This window comes from Lampetra planeri, chromosome 28 (genome assembly GCF_965212315.1).
Source record: "Lampetra planeri chromosome 28, kcLamPlan1.2.h2, whole genome shotgun sequence".
Taxonomy (NCBI): domain Eukaryota; kingdom Metazoa; phylum Chordata; class Hyperoartia; order Petromyzontiformes; family Petromyzontidae; genus Lampetra; species Lampetra planeri.
Window position 1 is genome coordinate 7,014,780 of NC_136134.1, and position 25,234 is coordinate 7,040,013.

The 25,234-nt window shown below is 47.4% G+C and overlaps 1 protein-coding gene across 4 annotated transcripts; it reads right to left on the reverse strand.

Annotated features, from left to right (window-relative positions):
- Nucleotides 1-8,136: 8,136 nt before the first annotated feature.
- Nucleotides 8,137-24,401, reverse strand: LOC144728374 (ceramide-1-phosphate transfer protein-like). 4 transcript variants are annotated; one of them, XM_078607763.1, is made up of 6 exons: nucleotides 24,208-24,401; nucleotides 23,156-23,271; nucleotides 21,785-21,829; nucleotides 20,884-21,077; nucleotides 14,574-14,881; nucleotides 8,137-12,204 (listed from the first exon to the last, which is right to left on the reverse strand). In XM_078607763.1, the coding sequence occupies exons 2-6, from the start codon at nucleotides 23,247-23,249 to the stop codon at nucleotides 11,685-11,687; spliced, it is 1,161 nt and encodes a 386-aa protein (XP_078463889.1). In that variant the 5' UTR covers nucleotides 23,250-23,271; nucleotides 24,208-24,401; the 3' UTR covers nucleotides 8,137-11,684. The 4 variants fall into 4 exon arrangements, with proteins under 4 accessions (XP_078463889.1, XP_078463890.1, XP_078463888.1 ...); XM_078607764.1 differs by lacking the exon at nucleotides 24,208-24,401 and adding an exon at nucleotides 23,467-23,967; XM_078607762.1 differs by lacking the exon at nucleotides 24,208-24,401 and having other exon boundaries at nucleotides 23,156-23,967.
- Nucleotides 24,402-25,234: the final 833 nt, after the last annotated feature.

The window sequence follows — 25,234 nt, forward strand, 5'->3', positions numbered from 1 at the left end:
CCCCCCCCCCCCCCCCCCGCTTGACGCAAACCCCCCCACCACCACCACCACCGCCGGTGTGGATGATGAGTGCGCTAAGTTTTGTTTTCGTGACACGGAGCGGAGACGCTCGCCTTGTGGGAAGCGTAATCTGGGACCGTTATTTATTTTGAGTCGTCGTGTATTCGTGGTGACGGGTGCCCCCGCCCCCCCCCCCCCCCCGCATAGTACAGGGTGTCCCTCCTCGATTTACGAATGTTCGTTTTTCACGAAATTTCACCCGAACGCAGTTGACAACTTACGGATACTTTTCGATGAACAAAATCGAATTTGCCCGTGAGGTCAAGCGAGAGCCGCCAACCCCCGCGGGGAGGCTCCCGTTGCAGTGCCACGGTGTCCCTGCAGTGCGACGGTGGAAACGCCACCGTGCAGCAGATCTTTGCGGCGAGTTCCCCCCGAAAATGTTAGTAATTTTTGCTTCAAATTCATTGGTATTCTCATGGTTTTAATATTGATGCTATTTTTTTTTGTATCGCGAAAGTGATATTGGTGTGTATTTTTCGGTTCGCAGCAGAGTTGGAATTACTGTCTGAAACACTATCCAAACTTTTGTTTTTAATTAATTGGAAAAGCCATTTCAATTTGCGAAATTTCGACAGACGTGTTTTTCTTTCGTAAATCGAGGGATATGCCTGTACTGCGGTTTTAACCCAAGTGTTCTGTCGCTGTTGATGTTTTAAAATTAATGCTTTTTCCTACCTGCGTATAAGGGTAGAAATCACATTAGTTTCTATGGTAAATCTTAGCCGAGAATTAAACAGAAACATAACATTTATGTTGTAATTTAATCGTTACAGTGGGTATTTTGCGCTCGCGATAGCAAACGGAGATTACAATCCCCACCCACCGCCCTCCGTTCGCCACCCACCAATAAAATCCCACACGAAACCACCCGAGTCAAAGTTTAGCATTTTGCCCAAAGGACGTAATTGCTCTTTCTGGAACTTTGGGCAGAAAACTGTTATCCTGTAACCCTCTGATCTCCCGCTGTCTATTGCATTCCCAGCAAAACAATTCGGTCTAGCGGATGGGCTTCCATTTTTTTTGCCCCCCCCCCCCCAACGGCGTGAAAATAAAACCATGGCGAGAGCTTCCTTCGCGAGCGCTCCTCTGTAATCACAGACCTTCAGTCGCAGCAGCACCACCTGGAATCAAATTTCCACGTCCGTTACATTGGGCGATGGTCCTACTTGGCATCAACCTCTCTCATGTCCACCCACGTTGAACCATCCCCCCCCCCCCCCCCACACTGTAGAAGCTACGATATATTATTTGTGTTGAATGTTAAGTACACTGCAGAAAGTGCTACCATTTGAAACCGTGAGCAGTATATGGGTATGTTCAAGAGTCCCGGTTATTCCGCCCCGCACCGTCGGCCCATCCCGCTCCGTGTTGTCCGTATGCAAACGGGCGTCATTCCACTCGGCACGAAAATCCAAGAAGAGAGCGCGGCGGACGTTAAATGTAGACGGTAGGCAGGCTGTAAAGCCGTTCGTGTGCGCTTGGCTCGCTTGACAAGCTCGTCGTGCTAAGCGTGGCGTGCGAGCGACGCGTTCCGATTTGCGGTCGTGGCTGTGGGGTGGGTGTGTGGTTGGTGGTGGCGGTGGTGGCGGCGGTGGTGGTGGTGTTTGCGGTGTAATTCGCTGCTCCATTCTTGCCGGCAGCGCCATCACAAAGGGCGACGCGGTGGTGCAGGTTTTTCGCATTGTCGTAGGGAATCGTGGTGTACGACGGAAACAGGCCAGTCTCGTGTCCTGACAACAAGCTTGGGCCTAAAACAGGAGGGGAGAGACAGATTATATACAGTTAGTAGCATTGCAAGAATTGCATTTAGAATCTAAATGTTATACACCCAGTGGCGGCTATAGTAGCACATTGTATTTGTTGTGATTTTTGAGCGCACCTTTAAAAAAATATATATATATAATACCGTGGTTTCGAATTAGTTTGTCTTAAATTTTATAGGAGGCAACAACATAGACCACTCTTCTGGACAGTGATTATTGCGCCATCTCTATTACTCCGTGGTGTAATTCACGCTGGTGCATAAGTTGGTGCGGTAATTTGGGGACACACCCCCCCCCCCCTTCCTTCCTCCCCTAACTGCTCTCTGGGAATTTTTCGGGATTAAAGTAAAACTTTCTGTAACTGCTTCTCGATAACACTTCCATGTCCGCTGATCATCGTTGTGGTCTATTTCACCGTTGGCTAGGGGCTGCACTATCCGGTATAATTGCATCTGTGTTTTTGGTTTCCAAGGCAAGCATCGGTGAACATATTTTTGGCAAAGTGTATTAAATTGTAACGTTACAAAGAAAAAGAAAAAAAGCCTCCGTAAGTGGATTTTTTTGCCGTGCGGTCAATGTTCTATATTGTGACCTTGATTTTATCTTCAGTCAAATGCAACCATTGATGTTATTTTCTCGTCCTTAAGCCTAGTGCTGTTATGACTGTTTGGTTGGCTTGTAAGATTTATCGCTCTGCAGAGCTGGGTTCTGCGACAGAGGTATCAGATGCTGGCCACACAACTGGAAACCTTTGGATTGTGTGAAGCCAAGCACGTGGCTTCCGTTACAATGCAGGCTGCAGAACTATCGATGGATGTGGTTTCATTCCAGCAAATGTTTGTCCTGTGATAATGCTATTAGCAAAGCGTGGTTGCCACAGTGTACATTTTTTCACGATATGATCCGATATAAAATTCATGGTACGATGATTCTCGCTTTTGTCGTATTCCAATAACCCAATTGTATTTCACAGTTTTACCGAAATCGTGCTTTGTGCTGTTGCTGTACTTCCAGTGCAATTAAATTTCGCTTAAGTTCTTCAACTGCTGTTCACTCCGAATAAAAGCCGACTGCGCGCATCTTTCTAAGCCTCGCGGCGTTACAGCCGATAAAGCAGATGCTGGCAGCCACACGATAAATAATAGTTAAAAAAACTACGAAAATTGTTACATCCTAGCAGTTCCATAAATAAAGCATTTGGCAAAGCATAAAATTTTTATTGGACAATAGCTATTTATTTAGAACTTTATTTACCGAACTTGATTTCACATGCACATATATATATTTAAAAAGAACACAATTCTGGCTAATTGCCTGATAAGGCTGGTTGTAATCAGCAGTACTAGAATCGTAAATGTTGTGGGTTTACTCTCCAACACACCGGTGTGCTGTACTAGTAACTAATTGACACAATTGGCTGTGTCGGGTGGTGGCGGGTTTAACGAAACATTTGCATTTACACGATCAAACCCCCACACCTTTATTATGGTCATATAATACAAGTTAGGAGTAATAAAACGATTATCACGATACTTTGCAAAACGCACAACGCGATTTATCGTGGGGGATTCTTGCATCGTACCGCGCCGTGCCGTGTGGCACCGCTCTTGACAGCCGCGTGACAATGTGGTGGCGGCGGCCGGTGGTGAGCCAAAGGTCGGCCGCACGACCACAACTGGGGCAGCCCGACATTGACGTGGTTGTGGTTGCGTGTGCCCAGTGTGTGTAACAAGAGCAGAGAAAGTGAACTTAGACCATGACCCCCCCCCACCCCCTGCATTTGTTCCGGCGCCACCACGTGCATCCGAGCTCCGTCGATGCGGTTAACGCTGCCGCCGCTGCTGCTGCTGTGTGTGCCCCATCAAGGTGGGAAGCAAGGAAGGCGGTGGGCGGAAGCGTAACCGGGCGTTGACTAAGCGGATTATTTTTGCCGAGTAAAGCCAGACAGAGTTGGTGGGGGACGGGTGGGGGGGCACGTTTGAGCCCTCTACCCCTCCCCCCCCCCTCTTCGTGAGTGACCGATCGATCTTGAGCCGTGAAATGTGCCACAAGATTCGAAGCATGCCTTTTTAAATTTTAATAATTAATGGATAGAGGTCGTTAACTATAATAATAATGATGAAACGCGGCTTGATTTACGGCCTTTGGTTATAAGCGAGCAAGCACATATTGAGATCAAGAAAATCTCTCTTTGTAAAGGAGATACGGGAGGCAACATACGATGAGAGAACCATCGAGAATGACACTTTTTCAGTTTTTGTGGTATGATAATGATGATTTTCTTCCAAACTTGAGCACACAATGGCCTCAGGAAAATGGCACCGCAGCATCTTCGTCATCCACTCCACAGTGAACCCCCACCACATGCGCTCTGCGGCAGCACGAATCAAGATGCAACGGGATGATTACCGTAATGGTCGACTGGCATCCCCCCCCGGGCTTATCGTGTCAGACCACAGAACTGATCGCCAGAATCTTTGCCCGCAATTTTCAGCGGACTTTTTGTGACGCTCGTTTGACGATCAATGATTCGTGAACCTGGCTCGCCGCGAGGGAACTTTAACGAGAGCTCGTGCCGAGATAAATTGCCGGCAAAACACGTTGCCCCCATCGACCTCCGAACGCGGAGATACGCGTGCGTACGTTGAACTCCTTTCGCACCGTACGTAGCCAACCGTGCTTGACCGGAGGTGCGGGGGAAGGACGACGGACTTAAACACCAAAAAAAGCAGTTCTGAAGAAATTCGTTTTCAATGACACCCATGGACGGGCTTAATGAATCGGTTACCTCCATTCGTGTTGTTTCCTGAGAGGGCACCCATTGGAGAAGAGACGGTTCGATGATGATTCATCACCGATTGGCACGGCGCAATCCGACTTGCACAAGCCACGGTGTAGAACTATCCTTCCCGTTATAGTGTTAGGTTGTTTAGAGATTGTTGCTGCTGTTCAGGCCACAGTGATGTGTGGACGTTTGTTTGGCAGACAGTTTTTGATGTGGGGGGGGGAGTCTCGGATCTTATTCCTGTTTTTCACACCCTCGGCATTCGAACTCTCTTTGTAAAGATGACCAGCCTTCCTGGGGGGAGGTGGGGGTGAAGGGCCCTGCCAAGGGGCTGGTAACGAAATTTGATTGGTTTCCAATAGCACAGACGTTTGATATTTCCGTTTTACCACCGTTGTAAATATTTCAGCACAGCTTCTCACACCCACCGGCCGAGTGCAAATGTCGACGCTGGCACCAAAAGAGGCATCACGCGAGATCCACGTGGTGGTGGTGGTGGTTAGTAGACCGACTCCCCCCGTGGCTTTTTTTCGATTTCGGGGACGCTTCGTTAGCTGATGCCGAAGCGGGAGGGGGGCGGCCAGGGGGCTTTGGGTGCTGCGAGTTCGAGGGCTCGATTTCACAAATTCGGAAGAATTGTTGTTTGCAGCAGCACCACCACACTCTCCCGTAAATGAATGCGTCCGTCGCCTTGTCTTGAGGTGCCGGTCGAAAAGCCGTCGTGTGACGCTTTCGTCGACTCGAGAGGGCGCGGGCTTGAGAAAAAAACCCCTCCACGTGGACCGCGTTCGCCCTGCAGTCTACTCAGGGGTGGTCTACGCTCGAATGACATTTCTCAAGTGTTTGATTATCACTTTAGCAGTTGTAAACGTCAACTTTATCGATCATCGTGAGCGCGCGCGAACCTTTGTTTCCTCCCACGCGTAAGCGCGCATTAATTGGCCGATAAACACTCTCCATATGCAGAGAGGACCGCAGAGCTTGGCAATCTTTTTTTTTTGCGCGTGGCTACTGACTGCCTTCCCCGCTCGCCTGTGGTTCCCTCCTCCTGCGGTTGTTCTCTACCTTCTCTCTCTCTGAGAGCCGAGCGACAACTGGTTATGCGTGTCGTGTCGTGTCACGAGTCGAGATTGTTATTCTACTAATAATTACTGTTCACCTTGAAGAGTTTCGGCTGGGCTCTGTTGACCCTCGGTCTCGTGAGTAGTCGAGACGCAACGCGGTACACGAGACGCGCACGTATACCGTCGGGCACGCACACGCACATTTATGATGGGTGCGTTCATCCTTCGATTAATTTCCATCGCGACGCGCGCGTTCGACATTGTGAGCGGTGAGTCTCGAATCTTTCCCCCCCCCTGCCCACGGTACTTTTGAGTCGTCGATTGTTAGCAATTGGCAGCGCGCGTGATCCCCTTGAAGCCACGAGAGGCGCTACCTTAGCCACGATGCTAATTACGAGTACACGGAAGTGACCCTTGAATCAATTCGCAATCACCCCCGGAAATGTTTGGTGACGGTTAACCGAATTGAGACTGTGGAGCAAATACAGCAGGTTTATATATCTGGTGTGTATTGTATGCAAGTGATTTGGGCGTATAGCCGATGTGAAAAGTAATGTTACTGTTCCAGTAATTGTGAAAAGTTGAGAGATTAAATTGGATTTTGGATGTATAAAGAATATAAGTGCATCTCAATTCGCTCTGCATACTTAGGGGGAACATGCACATTGAGAAGTTGGAGAGAGAGGGGGGTGTTAGACATTATTGAGGAATTATATCATGAATGTTTTCACTTTAAACAAATCACATCGCGACTCATTAAAATAGGCGAAAGTTTGCCTCATTTGTTTATCCATATAAATTTCATCTAATTCGACATCATGCAGTTTTGCTCATTTGGGTTGAGGTCTGATTCATTATCTGTAGCCGTGGATTACGAAAAAGGTGGTAATACCTGATAACATATGTGGAAATGGTAACCATGCAACTATGACGGCTCTTATAGGCACAATAAGAATCATTACCACCTTCTCTCCATTTATCAGAAAAGCCATGTGTTTTAATACCATGTATCTTCCTGGAATAATACGTTTTAAGTGTTTTTTAGAGTTTCCCATAAACAACAGATCTCTAACGTGTTAGTTGCCCAATTTTACTGCCACGGATTTTAGTTTTTCCTCGCTCCGTTCATAATGAAACACGTACATAATTTGTCACTAAAAGATCTGCAGTTCGTCTCTCTTTAGGAATGTATGCAAGCACTTTACACTGCAAATTACGTGTGGGTTCGGACAAAGAGTACAACGCACCTTTAAACAGAAGCAAATCTAGTCTCGCAGTTCGAGCATTCTAAGTTTGCAACAACAAATTCTTCGTTTGCCGAAATTACGGATTTCATCAAAAAGGAAACCAATATATTTTTTGTTGCCGTCAGCCTGTAAGTGGAATGTACTTTGTGTGTGCGTGGGGTTGCGTGATAGTGCTTGTATAATTGTGACGTCCCATCGTCCCCAGAGCTTCTCCATCCTGGTGTAAATACAAAGCAATGTGTGTGCCCAACATCATCCTCTGTGCAGCATCATTTAACTATAGCATAGCAAATGAAACATGGAATTGTATTTACCTTCTTAGATGTACTTTTCATTGTTCCTTTAGGCAAGTTTTATTTTGTTCATTTTTTTTATCGTTGTATTTAAGGTCAATAGAATGTTTTCGCTGTTTGTGTTTTAACGAGGGGTCTTGCTGCGTATTGCTTCAAATCAAGTCATTTTTGACGTGCGCTGGGATGTTTAAGGCTTGCCATCCCTCTGAAATGCGTGAGTGTAGTGGTAGCAATGTGAGTCCCATAAACTGTCGCGTGTAAACAATAGATTAGGCTGCATATCAGCTCTTGTCAAACCCAGCAAAATAAACATGACGTGGACCCAACACTTGTCTCGAATCGACTGGTTTTATTGAAGGATGTATCAGAGTAAGCTGCAGTATCAAATATCTATAGACACCTACAAGTGTCCAATGGTACCCACAGTGGCAGATGATTTTCCTACAATAGATATGTATTGCTATAATTGTATTCTTGGTTCTTTCGGTAAAGTCACGTAGAAGGCAAATAATAAAATACTAAAAATAACAATTGTGTTGATAGAATATTTTCAAAACTCAATGTGCATTGAAAGTGAAACGTTAATGACCAAACAATTTACTGCATTTCTATGTAGAATCTGACAATGTATTGAATTTTTAGCCTTTTAAGAGCAGTGCACATGTTCATCTTTCTCAAATGTCAATATGCATATACTTTGCATGACTTACTGTACAAACATAAAAAAAATAGAATACAAATTTAAATGTTCTTTTTCAAAATTAGACTGCAATGACTCTTCATAAACTCTGCAAATAATGCTAATCTATATAATTAGTTTAAAGTGAGACAAATCGTCTTATTGCATTCGCATCATTACGCCAACTCGCTGCTACTATATAAACAGCACATTTTATATCAGAAAAACCATCACCAGCAATATATATTTCCAGCCTTTATTAAACAACCAAATTACAATGCACCCAATAGTTTATTTTTATTTCAACGTCAAAAATATCGTCTCATGTACCATCCTGAAAAGGTGAAACAAGAGAAATAACAATTGCATAAAATATAGTTGTAGCAACTCACCACCAATGTAAACACCAAATACATGCTCGTACAATAATCGATTCTAAGTGCAATTTCCCATTCGTTTTGGTAATTTACGACGGATGCAGTATAGTCAACTCTCAATTATCTGCGGAAATGTGGAGAGAGGGATTGCCTCTATAAAACAATACAGATGATGCAAACATGAAAATGCATTTACTAAAAAAACATGTATTGCTAATTTTATATGGGGGTGAAGACAGACTGCCGTCTGTTTATAAAATAATCGGTTTGGTTAAACTAAACAAATTTTATTTTACCAGATAAGGCCCACTGAGCTATATAAGCGATTTTTTAGAAGCGACCTGGTGACATGATCGTGCAATGAAGTGGCTAATGTGGACATTCGTAAGAGCCTAAAGGCATGTTTCTAAATGTGGAGGAAAAAAAACAGAGGCCCTGGAGAAAAATCCACGTGACCACGGGGAGAGAATTCAAACTCCAAATATTACAGACATCAGAGTCGGGATCGAACCCACGGTCTTCTACATATCCGGCGAGGTAGTTAACGTCTCGCCACCATGGCGGCACCCCTTGGTTAGTCACGTGTTTGCAGTTACATGGGCACAAAGTTGCTGAACGAATGAAGGGCATACTCTTTGGTTCTTTCGGTAAAGTCACGTAGGTATAAAATATAAAATCACGTTTTGGGCGCAACACAAGCGTCCATCAGGTACATGGCTCCAATCAAGTGGATGCTTGTGTTGCGCCCGAAACGTGATTTATTTTATTATCTACCTACGTGACTTTACCGAAAGAACCAAAGAGTATGGATTCCTGCAGTCACGAAAGCCTCAAATCAAGATTGAGTGAAGAGCAGCTAATAGAATCTCCACTTGCATAAACATTGTGCAGGAGTACTGATACTCCGTACACGGATAACTGAGAGTTAACTGTAGCTCATGGTAAAGCAGAAGGTACCCATTATAACATGGCAAGTTCAACACATCACCCCTACGGGGTGGATAAAATAGGCACACCAAGGCCAGGAGATGCACTTCGGTGACAAGTCAAAGAGCGGTTCTCCTCGTTGTGGCTCAGGGCTCCACTTGGTGGAAGCTACAAAATCCCTCCTCGGGTTTTAGTGTCGGTTGATGTGCACATGTGGATTGAAGGGTAATTGCAATGCAAAGGCAATATTCAACAATGAACCGTCGCTGTGCTGAACTAAAAACCAGTTCTCCTGCGTGAAAATGCCTGAAATGTTCGTGGCCACGTGAAGAAAGCGCTGATGACGTTGCTGCCATTGTACACCGGTAACTGAATCCACCTGCATACTGAACCATGACTGCAACTTCGAAGCCGGTTTGTAGCCCCCTACGAACTGGAGCCATGTACCATCAATGGCTGTGTGTGTGTGTGTGGACTAACATTAAATCAATAAAAATGGCTCAGCACTGTATTCAGAGATATGCATCACCGATTATTCATTTCATAATTAAGACACTTATTGCGAATGCTTTCCACATGCATGCAAAATGGGGAAACAGCTGGTCATGTTTGACCTTGCGTAAATTTAAGTTGATCAGATATTTTTGTACAATCCACCACCACTAAGATGTGGTGTATCGCGACTTCCAATAATTGGAATTTGTAGAAGTGTTCATCCCTGATATTTCAGATGTGCAATTGATTGAGCATAAAGACGTATGCACACATTACAAACTCAATGGTACATTTGCATTGCATTCCAAAAGTAGATTTAAATCAGGAACCTCAATCAACATAAATCACATTTCACCTCGTCGTGAAAAAAAGTGCATACTTATAATTAGGCCCGTGATGATACACCCATGAAAATTACATGAATCGTTACCATTGTGAAATTAGTGCCTCCAGGGATCACGTTAACAAATTACATTCAACAAATATTAATAACAAAAATGATTGTCATGCAAGATTTGATGCAGGTCTTGAGCTTTTACAATGGATTTTTTTTAATCAACCACTGCATAATATCTCTCCTATAAATGAACCAAAAACATGGGTGTCTTTACATTTTCTATATGTCGCACAGCTGAGTGATTTAAAATTATGGACAAAGTTTGAGTAACACGTGACCACCAAAACATGCTAGCAAAGAGATTCGACATGTAAATGTTTAAACTTTCATGTAAGTGATCCCCCTACAGTCAAGCAACTAACATTTGTTTTAAGACTAAAGCACCTTCAACTCGACACCAGTACTAAGAACCTGCTCACACGCCCCCTCTAAATAATAAACCTGAAACCAAAAACCCATTACAAATTTAAATCTCAAAAAGGCAGGATATTTCCTTATGTCTTTTAATCATGGGATTTGTCCTAATGTGCTTTAATTATGGGAATGCGCACGAGGGGTGGATATGCTAGCAGACAACGGTTGAAGTCTAAAGTTGAATTCCAGACCACTAAGTATGAATGTGTCAACTTAATTCTTCCAGCTTCTTTGGAGCCAGGAACAGTGGCATCCGCAACCTAAACTGGGCCCAGAAGTAATTCATTTTTATGTTGTGCATGTTAGAGAAGAACAGCCAGTAGATTAATTGTTAAGATAGAATATTCATAATAATTTACAGCCCCCATGTAGATCCAACACTGGATGAAGCGCTCCCCTCCCAACCCACGTGTTTTGTTGATCATGGTGATTGTTTGACCAAACTTCACAATTCTGGTCAGTGCTGGTTCAGATATCACTCGTCGCTGATATGAGCAGTGGTGGGGAATTCAACTCGAATCGCTGGGTTCAGACAGCAGTGAATTAACCTTGGGCCAAAAATGTTCAGTTTTAAAACAAGGCATTTATAACAAGAAATTAACACACAAAGGTGTATTATATAGCCCGAATCCTAAACTAGCGTTAGTCTCTTGAACCATACATTTCAGGGACCCACTGCCTTACAATTTACAAATAGGGCCTTGAACTATGTCAAAATGGATTACCAAGTCCAAACATTTGCCACCATTCTGAACTAACCTGCCAGACTGGGTTTCATCCCAGATGTCATGAGGTGTGGCCAATATAATTAAATCCTTGACTGATAGCTTTGCAAGCGAATTACATTCATCATATTTGGCCACTCCTTGCATTGGTATTCTGCACCCAGTTTTACAAGGTTGCTACATTAAGGGAAAGCTGGTGTGACAGACATGAATGAGCAAGGGAACGGCTGCATCAACTCTGGCATGCAATTCAGTAGTTGGGAGCGGTCCAAATAATAAAGTGCTTGTGTGGCTTGGTTAAAAATGCTGAACTGTCCTCAACAAGCAGCCTACACCCTTACCTACAACATTTCACCCATTTAAGCATTCTGTTAACAATAACTATGGCACAATCTGGATCGCAGTTGGGCAAACACCGTCGCGCAGCAACAACGACAGCAGCCAGCGATCGGCGCTTATGGCAAGTCCAGCATATTGTGCTCGGTGTAGACGGCCTGGGAGACATCGTAAACCTTCTCGATGGCAGGCACGGCCTCTCCGAGCATGGCAACCACCTGCTCCTCGGCACCCACGTGCATCACCTCGAAGAAGGCGCTGCGCGTAGGCAGCAGGCGGAAGGCCACGGAGGAAGCCTGGCGCACGATCCACGGGTGATGTTCTGACAGGGAGCGGTCGTACGCCTCGGAGCACATCGTAGATGGACGGTCGTTCTCGCCGCTCGTGCGCAGCCGCTCCAAGAAGAGGCGCAGCCACAGCAGGGCGCGGTGGAGGCGCAGGAAGGTGCGGCAGCCGGAGGGTGGGTCGCGCTTGGAGGCGGCGACGAGGTCACCGGCATCCGACTCGAAGCGTGCCATGGTCTGCAGCGAGCGGTAGCTGTCGGCGTGCGGGCCAGTGCGGTAGGCCTCCAGGATGTTGAGCTTGCTGACTGCGTCGCTCGAGATGAAGGAGAACATCGTACCCAGGCTGTTCATGAACCTGGAGGTAGAAGTGTCACACTTGTGATTGGACCAGAACTCCTGCGGCTCACACATTTGGTATCTGGCAGTCCTAATTCTCGTGTGTGAACCGTACTCAAATTACTCATGAATTTAGAGTAACATGAAAATGATTAAACAATATTCGGTACTTTTTGTTATGGAGGTAATCATTACACCACTCACTCCCAAATCTGCTGCCCTCATGCCAACCGCAATTTGCACATTCCAACTCGATGAGTCTCTTATTGAAGCCGAACATTTCTAAAAATACAATTCTCCATTAGCCCGAGGCTGGTGGTAACACAGAATATCAAGTATTTCATACTGTTGTTTAGTAAAGAAGTAAAATTATTAATACCCCAGCGAATACAAATGCAGTACATATTAATGAATGCTTGGCAACAAAATGCAATGAATGTTTATTTCAATTGGACAAGCCAAAAATAACAAAATGTCCTTAATAGAAACATTTTTCGACTTACAAAACATATTGACCCTTGGTTTGTATAAACAATGTAACAATTGTTTTTTTTTAAGTTCAGTATGACCTTTACACAAATCCAACTACATAAAAAAATACAAATTCTGTGACCACACCGACACTATGTATCTTTGAAAGTTGTTATTATACTGTATATAAGCAGAACTCGATTATGTGTGTCTAGTCCATCGGCCTATTGGCTTCCAGATCAATAGTTTCAGGCAGCATTTTTATTAAGGAAGCAACCCACTGGACGGGTTTCGACCTTCATGTGCATAAGGGAAAGCACGATACAACACCAACTGAAGCATTAGTGCACTCCACAGCAGTATGTATAACACTGCAATGCTAAACACTTAAAACATATAGGGCTTTATCTAAAAAAAATTATATACCATCTTGTGCTTGAAAATGTAAAGTGGAACGATAAAGACCAAAGCGACACCATCATTTGGCAAAAGCATTGGCAAGTGCATTACCGTAATTAATTTATGTCAAACGTATGCTTGTAAAATTTAACAGCATTAATGATGAATTGCGATGGGTTTGTTAATATAAACATCGGTCAATAATGAATATTAATGGCTTGGTTAAATAAAGGACATCAATCACTCCATCAATGATGGATCTCAATAGTTTGGTTATATAAAGGTCAATCAATACTCATGAATCTCATAGGGCCGCTTAAAGAAACATTACCAATAAATCAATAACCATTAACCTTGCACATGCATGTTTTTTTTACCTTTCTGTACCGTATAGTTTGTGGTTTGGTTTTCCCCGTTTACTGCACGTATTGATTGTTATCAGAAACATAATTATGAGGGCGACAGTGATGATTGCTCAGACGTAACGTGCACATTGACGAAAGTACTTTAGGCAAGCAAACACCAGTCACAGACAGTTGCACAGACTCAATAATCACGGAAGTGCTTCGTGGCGTTACCACGGCGCTTTGTGCCAGGCTAGGTGCACGTTAAGGCCACATGAAGCGTTGATCTCCCGCTGGCAGGAGGGCACGGGACAGACCCAGGTGCCATGGGTTGACCGACTCGAGGTGACTGACCGATGCACTCAATAATCGCACACTTTTCACAGAAGCACCCACTCACGCACACTTACACAGGTGCTGTACACGCATGCAGTCACACTTCCCAACACACAAAGACATTGGTACACACAAAGACAAAGGCAACGCTCGTAAAGCCGTGAACATGTTGGGGCAAGGGCTGTTCGCGAGCACCTATTAAGGCTGATACACGGCACACGAGGAGGGTTGCCAGCACCACGCCCGGCCACCTTTGTTTTCCACAATTTTAGGCCGAGTCTACTTAGGAGAAGGCACAGGACCGGTTTCAGATATTCGCCACCCATGTTTGACTGTGAGCGTAGCAAAGTGCGCTCACCACTCTGCCACTGCTCCGCACTTCCAAACACACACACACACAGGTACACAAAGACAAAGATCCCCCGTACAGCCTTAACAGACTGTAGGGGCAAGTGCTGTTAGCGAGTATGAAAGCCGGCACGGTACACGTGCGGTAGGGGGGGTGGCAGCAACCACGCCCGACCGCCTTTGTCTCCCCAGGTGGCGATACTCACACACAGCGAACCAAGTTCTCATTTGAGTCCGAGTCGACCTAGGGGAGGACGACCCAGGACCGGTTCAGATCATTAATGGATGACCGTGACCCCACTGAACAACAACCACCAAGTGGCGGCGACGGCGACGTTGACCACGGCGCCTGTGCCAGGCTACGTGCACGCTGGCCCTCAACGCCGCCCCCCCACAACACCAAACCACACACGAACGCACGCAAAGTCGACAACCAACATGGCAACGACTGCCTGGTTGTGTGTGTGAGGGGGGGCAAGTCGCTACTCACTTGATCAGTCCTCGCCATCCCTGCGCGTACTCCTCCAGCAGCACCTCGCCGCGCTCGTCCAGGCAGAGGCGGAAGGCGTCCAGCACGTCCCGCAGACAGAACACCTCCTCGCCGCCCTTACACGTGGCGGCGGCGGTGGTGGTGGTGGTGGCCATGGCTTCTTCCTCGTCTCTTCCTCCTCCTACTCCTCTGTCTCCACCTAGTCCTGCTCCCTCACCTCCTACTCGTCCTCGTCTGCCGCCTTCCTCGTCCGGGTCCAGGTGAAGGCCGCTGCCAGGCGGAGCCTCGCTGGGCGCGGCCGCAGTCGCCTGCGTTGGCCCCAAACGAACGTGAACTTGATGTTAAAGTTAATTATTACTCGGGCTGCTATTAGTAAGCAGCAGCAGCGCCACTCCCTGTTGTTGTATGACGGCGTGTAGCGAGCGTAGACGAAGTTGGACTGTGCGCTTGTGACTGTCACGCGAGACGGCGGTGTGGTGGTGATTGTCGCGATCCAAATAACGACCACAACGCGGCGCTAGGCCGCCTCGCACCGCGCGCCGCAGATTCGCGGCATCGCCGCCGCGGTTGAAGAGAGCCCCCACCCCCCTACCCCCACCCAACCACCCCCCTACCCCCACCCAACCACCCCCCTACCCCCACCCAACCACCCCCCTACCCCCACCCAACCACCCCCCTACCCCCACCCAACCACCCCCCTACCCCCACCCAACCACCCCCCTACCCCCACCCAACCACCCCCCTACCCCCACCCAACCACCCCCCTACCCCCACCCAACCACCCCCCTACCCCCACCCAACCACCCCCCTACCCCCACCCAACCACCCCCCTACCCCCACCCAACCACTCCCCTACCCCCACCCAACCACCCCCCTACCCCCACCCAACCACCCCCCTACCCCCACCCAACCACCCCCCTACCCCCACCCAACCACCCCCCTACCCCCACCCAACCACCCCCCTACCCCCACCCAACCACCCCCCTACCCCCACCCAACCACCCCCCTACCCCCACCCAACCACCCCCCTACCCCCACCCAACCACTCCCCTACCCCCACCCAACCACCCCCTACCCCCACCCAACCACCCCCTACCCCCACCCAACCACCCCCCTACCCCCACCCAACCACCCCCTACCCCCACCCAACCACCCCCTACCCCCACCCAACCACTCCCCTACCCCCACCCAACCACCCCCCTACCCCCACCCAACCACCCCCCTACCCCCACCCAACCACCCCCCTACCCCCACCCAACCACCCCCCTACCCCCACCCAACCACCCCCTACCCCCACCCAACCACCCCCCTACCCCCACCCAACCACCCCCCTACCCCCACCCAACCACCCCCCTACCCCCACCCAACCACCCCCCTACCCCACCCCCATCCCCTCACCCAACCCCCCCACCCCCTCATCCTCCCAACCCCGTCCTCCCCCCCACCCCCTCCTCCCCCCGTCCCCCTCCCCACCCCCTCCTCCCCCCTGTCCCCCTCCTCCCCCCTGTCCCCCTCCTCCCCCCTCACCCCTCCCCCCTCACCCCCCTCATCCCCCCACCCCTACCCTCCCCCCCTCAACCCTCCCCTAAACCCCCCTTCTCCCCTCACCCCCTTCTCCCCTCACCCCCTCCTCCCCCCAGCCCCCTCCTCCCCCCACCCCCTCCACCCTGCTCCCCCCACCACCCTCCTCCCTCCATCACCCTCCTACCCCCACCCCCTCCCCTCCACCTCCTCCACCCCCACTTTATTCCCCCACCACCCTCCCCACCCCCTACCCCATCCCAGGGCAGGAAAAAAGCCATTTCCACATTCTGCGCGGCGAGATTCAAACGTGGGGGGGGGGGGGATTTAAACCTCTGTATTAATATCCCCTTAACTCAAATAGTGACATACTTATTCTTTGGGTCTTTCGGTAAAGTGACGTAGATAGAAAAAATAATAACAATAAAATAATAGAAATTAATTAAAAAATACACTTTGGGTCTTTCGGTAAAGTCATGTAGATAGAAAAATAACAAAATAAAATAATTTTAAAAAATCACGACGTTTCGATCACATCGCAACGTCGTGATTTATTTTATTTATTATTATATTATTTTTATATCTACGTGACTTTACCGAAAGACCCAAAGAGTATGAATTCCTGCAGTCACGAAAGCTTTAAGTCGAGAATAAAAAATAATAACAATATCACGACGTTTCGATCGCAACACAAGTAATCGTCATCAGGAGAAAAGGAGTGGGAAAGCTGCTGATGCAGGCTGTTTTAAAGGATTTAAATGGGTGTAGCCCAAGGGTTATAAGTGAAGTGGGCGGGGCTAGTTATGTTAATGTGAGAAATTTGCATGTCAATGTAAGATCGGAGAGCGACCTCCACGACGAGGGCACGGAGGTGGCCATTGTATTGTGAGAGATTAGCATGATTAAATTTCGATTTAAAGCTTTCGTGACTGCAGGGATTAATCTTCTTGGTTCTTTCGGTAAAGTCACGTAGAATGGAAATAATAAAATAATAAAAATAAAACACACAAACAGACTCTGTCTTCTCGACAGACCTGTTCTCCACCTGAGGACGGCTGCTTGCGTTGTGGCCGAAACGTCGTGAGAATTATTTTATTATGTTTTATTTTTATTATTTTATTATTTCCATTCTACGTGACTTTACCGAAAGGCGTCTACAAACTAAGCTGTATCTGGCAACAAAACTGACACCTTTTTTACAAGGAGTCATGTTTGCATAGACCACAATACCTGCAGTCATAATGCAAACAAAAAACATAACTCTTATAATGTATGCACTGTCCTTGAAGTTGATTGGTCCACACCCGAGACAGCTTTCCTTAGAGCCTAAGTCTCACATGACTTGGACCAGATGACGCCAGAAGGCGCACAACTCAAAGACAATGCACCATCAGAGTATGAGAGCTCGGGGTAAGCATTTTCACCATTGGAACCTCATTTGCCAGAAGAAAAAAAAGATAATTGGTGTCAGTTTTGTTGCCAGATAAAAGGGTAAAAAAACAATTCTCATATTTTTTCTTCTGGCAAATGAGGTTCCAATAGTGTAAAAGAGATAGCATGTCAATGTAAGATCGCGGAGCCACCGCCACATAGAGGACACGAGCAACGGCGGCTTTGTTAGTGTGAACCTGTTAATGTAAAATCAGAGAGTCGAAAATAACTGCTAACATCGGAAGGGAGGATGGAAACATCACAGCCAGTTATGATTTAAACTGATTAATAACGCCATTACAATGATTGTTCAGTTTGTACCCATCTTCTCGGTTGAAATTGTGTCTGTGTCTATATATCTGGATGGCTTCATGAACGCATCTTTGTTAATAGCCAGTGGGTTTGCAGAGTACTTTCGTCTTGGAGAAATCAATTTCGTGTGAGCCAACTGCATTAAAACAATGATCAGCCACGGCTGAGATATTGGTTCTACCGTGTTTCAGATCTGCCTTATGTTCACGAACACGGTCCGAGACATGTCGCGTAGTTTTCCCAATGTAACTACTGTCGCAGACACAGCTTAGTTTGTAGACGCCTGGGTATTGCATGTCAGGGATCACATCCTTCACAGACGGGATCAGATCACAAATTGTATGTACTGTGTTAAATCGAACCTGGATCTTGTGTTTGCTCATGATTTTGGAAATCTTTTTAGTGACCCCTGCTATGTATACCAATTCAGACCTTATTGGTCACACCGTTCCCCTTATACATCTCAACGTTCATCCTGCAAAGTCCCATCACAAGAAGAGAAACACAAACAAATAGACAAAAAAAAAGTTGTTGCCCGTATAGAAACGGCTGTACGCCGTATAGACCTGAAAACTCGATTTCCCTGTACAGGAATACGGGGCAAAACCGGCTAGAGAGCGTTGGCAATGCGGTGTTGGTGGCACCAACGATCTTTGACCTCGACGACATCTTGATATGGAAACATGTGGCAACATCCCAGGCTGATGTGTCTCACTGATTACAGCACTACGCTATACGTAGGGGGGATTCCTGATGGCTGTACATTCTTAAGCTACTATTACTGACATTATTTTCCGAGAAAGCTGCTTTTCGTCAAGCCTCCTTGTCACTTTGCTATCGCTACTGCCGTGGTTACTATCGCTCGTTGATTCCTCCACCCATGCTTGAGGACTCGGGTCGATCAGGCTGAATGTTCCATCTCATCCGTCCTGTGTTCAACCACCGTCGTGCCAGCAGCTCACAACAAAACAAGCACGAAGTGGCGGTAACGTCACCACGGAAGGTCACAACGCTTTCTCATCCTGCTCCCATAGTCTCTCTCACTTTCCCAAGTTCCCGTAAACTTTGCTCAGTACATGCAACGTTTTCACTCTTATTGTCGTTTACACATTTGACCCTGCTGTGTTGTTGATGGCCGTTTGAAGTTCCGGGCCTGTTACTGAACAACCGTGTTTAAAAAAAAACAACCCCCACAAGACCCTTCACGTACAAAATGCGCCGGCTCGCTTCTTAGGAACATGAATGTCGTTCAATTGATGCCTATCATCTGTAATCCAGCGCTTTGGAACCAGGGGCTGATGGATGATGTAAGAGCAGTGTTATTCACTCATTTTCAGAGGGAGAGGGGAGGGGGGGCACTTACCCTCTAAGACATCAGCGCGAGGGCCACCGCACATTTGAAACCATTGGGGTTGGACAACAGCACGATTGGGGGGTGTTTTCAAATGTGTGTATTGTCGGGGGCTGCACTAAAGGCTACGAGGGACCACCAGTGGCCTGCGGGCCTTGCAATCAAGAACACTGCCGTCGAGATTGATCAAACTCCCCAAACTCACTGGACCAGGAGGTGGCAGTAGAGGAGATGACAAAGCAAATGGCTTTGAGTCAGAGGTCGCAAACGGGTTTTGATTCCTTACCCTTACCCGGCCGCACCAGGGTCGCAAACGGATACCCGTACCCGGCCGTACCCGTACCCTACCGGCCGGGTACGGGTAGGGTACGGGAATCGGGTACCTGATTGCGACCTCTGGGATGAAGCCATGTTGCAGGCGCGGGTGGGTTGATTCTAGGAACTTGAATTGTGAGAAGAGACAAGACGTTGGGAAATGAGTGACAAACGGTTACTCACCAGTGACTCACGGCCTACCCGTACCCGGCCGCACCAGGGTCGGGTAGGGTACGGGTATCGGGTACCCGGTTGCGACCTCTGCTTTGAGTGGTATCCCCTTGGACATGGGAGGGCTGTGTCGCTCAACGAGAGCACGTGTGTCCCACGGCACGAAGGATCTGGGTTCAATTCCTGACTCGGGTGCCACTTTGTGCGGCGTTGCACGTTCTCCATCTGTTCTGCACGGATTATCCTGCAGGTGCTCTGGTTAATCATTAAAATCTTTCAACGGTGAAGAAACCCCATCACAACAGAAATAACATTCTCGTCATTTACAGATCTGAATTACTGCACTGTTTGTGGGCGGTTAATTGGTCAGGGCGGATACGTGACATTGTACTGTGTTGTTATTTCCATTTGAGTGATATTGATCTATCTTCGAATATGTTTTAAAAACTCAAGGTTATTTCGCCCCTGCCAAATGAATGGGTTGTTTCTCGATTGGTCAATCATTAAACTGGCCGTTAAATCCTCAGCAAACTGGACAGTGTTTGTATAGCGTGTTCTGAGTGCACTGCAGTTAACATGCAATCAATTGTCGATACCACCTTGTGTTCCATATCTATACGTTAAGTAAAATCTATTTCAGTCCATCAGCCTGTTGGCCTTGTGGATGTACGGTAAGCAGCACCATTTGTTCAAACACAAACATTCTGGGGCGGTTTTCAGTCTTTTGGAGCTCATCAGCAGTGTTAAGGCATTTATAATTGCACTGTAGTGGAGGTTCTTGCTTTTTAAAGGGGACCCATTCCTTTCACCAGCACCCATGCGACGTCACGATGGCATCCCATGGGTCCTGGGACTGCCGGGTGTACAGGAGGACGTGTGTTCGATGCACACCCTGATGCCTGTATATTTGGAGTTTGCATGTTCACCCCGTGGTCGCGTGTATTTTTCTCCAGGTCCTCCGGTTTTTCCCTCCACATTTATAATCAATAAATGTCCACATGATAACTTCGTTGAGCTATCATTTGTGCAAAGGTTGCTTCTGAAAAAGAGCTATATAACTCAGTGGGTCTTACCTGATGATATTATACATAGTTTAGTTTTGGTTTCAACACACACTATGGCACTAAATCTGCCTTCTGCTGGGTTCTGGTGACAGCACCACCGCACTTGACCAAATGCTGCACAGAGTCCAGGTTTTGGGGAGCCTACCTGTTGCGCATATGCCCCGGGCCACTGCAGACGGATGGGCTGGAAGCAGTGGACCCAAGATGATCCGGGGCCACACAGAGAGGGTGGCCTTACTTGAGACTCGGGCCTCTTGCGCCGGCGTGTCGCACGTGAAGGCCTCGCCAACTCAGGCCATACGGGTTCATCCAATGCCTCGTCCACCTGCACGGGCGTGTCTGCCGACGCAACAATTGCACAACACCGCCATCATCGGCTCTGCTGCGGTACCGCGTCTTGTCCGGCACGACGTCCGGCGTTTTTCTGCATGTCCTGTTTCAAGAACTCGAATCGAAATTAGTTCCTGAATCAGTTTTGCCGTACGGCACAGCCACAAAAACCTAAACAGCAGTGCACATCGTCGGGGTCTGCGTGAAGGTGTTGCTTGTCTCTTTGCAGTTTGGTCCATTGACCTTTGGCTATCATTGCCATGAATATCGTAAATACCAGGTGTGTGACCATTCACTTCCTGCGCCTCGAATATTTGATGGAGGTTCATGATTCGAAAAATAATGTAAATAAATATATATAAACTGCCAGGATTTTCATAACTTAACTATTAAATATAGTGGCCCCTTAACATCACATCCGCAATAGGCTCGCTGTGCTGGGACCACCGCTGTTTTACGCTTGTATGTTGAACTTCTTTTGCACCATACGTAGCCAACCGTGCAAATCGGAGGTGACATCCACATCACAAATCAGAACGCTCGCTTGAGTCGTCCGTTAGTCCTTAGAACAAAAAAATAACGGTGTCAGACAACGACTGGAATTTTACGTTGCAGTCCTTCCACACTGGTTCGCTGGCTCCATGGCCTCAACAATCTCCACATCAGCATTTTATTTACGATCCCAGCGCACACGCGGCAAGCCCTCTGGACTTTACCTTCCAAGTGTGATTCTTGGTCTTTGCTTATCGCGTATTCCGTGCCTGCGGACACAAACGAACAGATGACTGATTCCACTGCGACTGGTTGTAATATCCACACTCGCTTTTCTGATTAACTGCATTTTGCAAGATGCTTTACACATGTTTTAATGCGTGCCATTCGTCATCTGGACCATGGGAGATTGCTTTTGTGGGGGGGGGGGGGCGGGGGCGGGGCTGGCTTCATCCAGCAGTGGATTGATCATGGCTGATACAAGTAAAATGCAAAGGTACAGCTCTGGAATTATTTGCTCGCGCCACTGCTCCAGGAAGGATGTTACCTTGGCCTACTCGTCTACGCTTGCCCGATGTCTTGGAAGAGGTGGGATTAACCACACTTTAGCCCACCGCACGCGACTGTGTCTGACGCATCCATTTATACCGCCTGGGTGGACGCAGGTTGCAGTGCCGGATGAATATCCTAGAAGCAAAAGTAGCTACATATGCAGTAGCTACATATGGAACGTGTCTTTTACAGAAATGACCCGGCCACAAATTGACAGCTCAACAAAGTGGCGTATGTTATGGAAATGTACAGCGACCGAATTACTCCAAATGCATGTTTTTAAATGGGGAGGGAATAACCGAAGGACCCGAAGAAAAATCCACGCGACCACGGGGAGAGAGAGAGACACGCAAACTCCAAATATACAGCAGCAGGCGTCAGGGTCGGAATCGAACACACGACCTCCTGCATACCAGGCGAGTTCGTTAACATCTCGCCACCGTGGTGTCTGGCAGTATGTGCAGTGAGGAGACGAACAAATACATTCAATTTGCGTGCAGTTGGAAAGTGTTACATCACAGGATCGTAAGAGGTGGTTGGGCTGCCTTAATCCAGCAGTGGATTGACCATGGCTGAATGGTAATCGTGATGATAAACAGGCTGGGTTCAAACGTCGCTGACAGTTTATATGGCAACTGTACACTCCTTAGTCAAGGCACTAAAATCTCTGACTCACGAACACTACTGCACGTATATATACCGCACATGCACTGGGTGTCACGCCACTGGTTTAAACTGCATCTCAAGAGACGACAATCACAGAGATGATTATCAATCCACCTCTCACCTGCGTTATTATACAACTCCGCCAACATATTGTACGAGAGGCGAAGGTGGGTTATGCATAACTGCACTATGAACCTGACGACCCGAGTTCAATTTCCGGCCACGGTTATCCAGTATGGGCGGGCAGGCGGGTTACAACATCAAACAAAAAAAAATAACCAAATATTTTTTTAAAATGACAAGTCACCAAAATAAAAAATAAATACATTCATGACTCGTACGAGTCCCGATCGATCAAGAACAAAGTCACCACTCACCCCTGGGTCGCTGTGAGATGATGACGAGGATGAACACGGCTACAGCAGCGACGCCCAGGCGAAGACCCCAGCGCCTGGCAAACACCCCAGCCATGTGCCGGTGTGACCGCGTGCGGCTGTGGGGAGCGGTGGGACAGCGGTTAGGTGCGCTCTGCTAACAAAAACCCGGCGAACCGAGTTCGATTCCTGCTCACGGCCACCGACACCTGTGACCATTAATCTGAAGCAGTCCTGGGCCTCCCCTGTGGGTGATGTGTAAACATCGCCACTGGTGAGACAAAGGCGGCCGGGCGTGGTGCTGGCACACCCACCACCTCGTGTGCTGTGCCGGACTTCACAGGTGCTCGCTAACAGTGCTTGCCCCAAAAGTATGCTACGGCTAAAGGGGGGTTCTTAGTCGCTGTGTGTATGACTGTGTGTGACTATATGTGTGACTGTGTTACTGTGTGTGTGACTGTGTTACTGTGTGTGTGACTGTGTTACTGTGTGTGTGTGTGACTGTGTTACCGTGTCTGTGTGTGTGACTGTGTTACTGTGTCTGTGTGTGTAACTGTGTTACTGTGTGTGTGACTGTGTCTGTGTGTGTGCGACTCTGTGTGCGTGACTGTGTTACTGTGTGTCTGTGTGTGTGACTGTGTGTGTGACTGTTACTATCTGTGTGTGTGACTGTGTCTGTGTGTGTGTCTGTGTGTGTGTGACTATGTTACTGTGTCTGTGTGTGTGTTACTGTGTGTCTGTGTGTGGTACTCTGTCTCTCTCTCTCTGTGTGACTGCGTGCCAGTGTCTCTGTGTGTGTGGACTTCGTGTGCGTTGTGACGGAAGGTCAGCACTTTCCAGATAAACAGTTTACTCGTGCAAGGCTATCAACCATATCTCGCTTCTGTTCTCTACGTCAAACTCGCTGCGTTTGCATTGCGCCTTGCAGTGCACACGGTGACCTGTCAATGTAAAATATCTCTCCGATCCAAGTTAGCCGACTTTTAAACGCATCCATAAAACGTGTGCCGAGTAACCGCTCTCCTTTTGTTATGGTGTCAAGTAATGCTCTTTACCATACGTGTTCTTGAGTCTTGAGGCTCGTTGTTAGGAGTGCATTGCTCGGGATGTTTCACTGTTACGTGCGGCAGAATGTTCGAGCAAATCAACGACTGGAGCGATCTGCAAGCACGCCACGTAAATCCTTGACTAACCCTCAACGTTCGACTGATCGAGCTGAGCAGCTTACGTGCCGTCAATCTGCATGCGCGCGTTCCTTGACTTCCTTGCAAGGTGGGTGCCTAAACACGTCAGCGTTTTAACGGCAGTCCCAAGCCCCAGACGTAATCAACGCACCGCACATTATTCCACGATAGGGTGCGTTTCGTAATAAAATGTGAGAAGGCTTTATTATGAATGAAAAGATGAGATCTTTCAAATAGACGTCACATTTGAGATGCATCTCGTCCGGTTTGCAAGGTACTTTATTAAGCTTCTGCATTTCAACAACCGCAGTAGATCTTCCCCCCGTAGAGCCGCCCAGACTTGTTTAATAACAAATAAATCAACGACTGGGAGACAACATTGAAGATTAACCCACGCAGCATACCGGCTTGCTATTGCTTTCAATCCATACTGAACAGCATAACGAAAGAAGAACAGCCACTTTCACATCAATTTATTATTTACCATCATCTCTTAGTTACAGGGACTCCTCTACTTACGACCGAGTTCGGTTCCAGAGGTCTGTTCGTAAGTCGATTTGTTCCTAAGTCCAACTTTACTCCTGTTGATTCCAAACATGTTGTACGGCATGTATACTAAACACGGAGAATGGCTTTAAAAGTTGTATTATCTCCGGTAGATGTAGATGCCACTGGTTCTTCACGTTCTGCAGATGTAGATGCCACTGGTTCTTCACGTTCTGTAGATGTAGATGCCACTGGTTCTTCACGTCCTGCAGATGTAGATGTCACTGGTTCTTCACGTTCTGCAGATGTAGATGCCACTGGTTCTTCACGTTCTGCAGATGTAGATGCCACTGGTTCTTCACGTTCTGTAGATGTAGATGCTATTGGTTCCTCATGTTCTGCAGATCCAGAT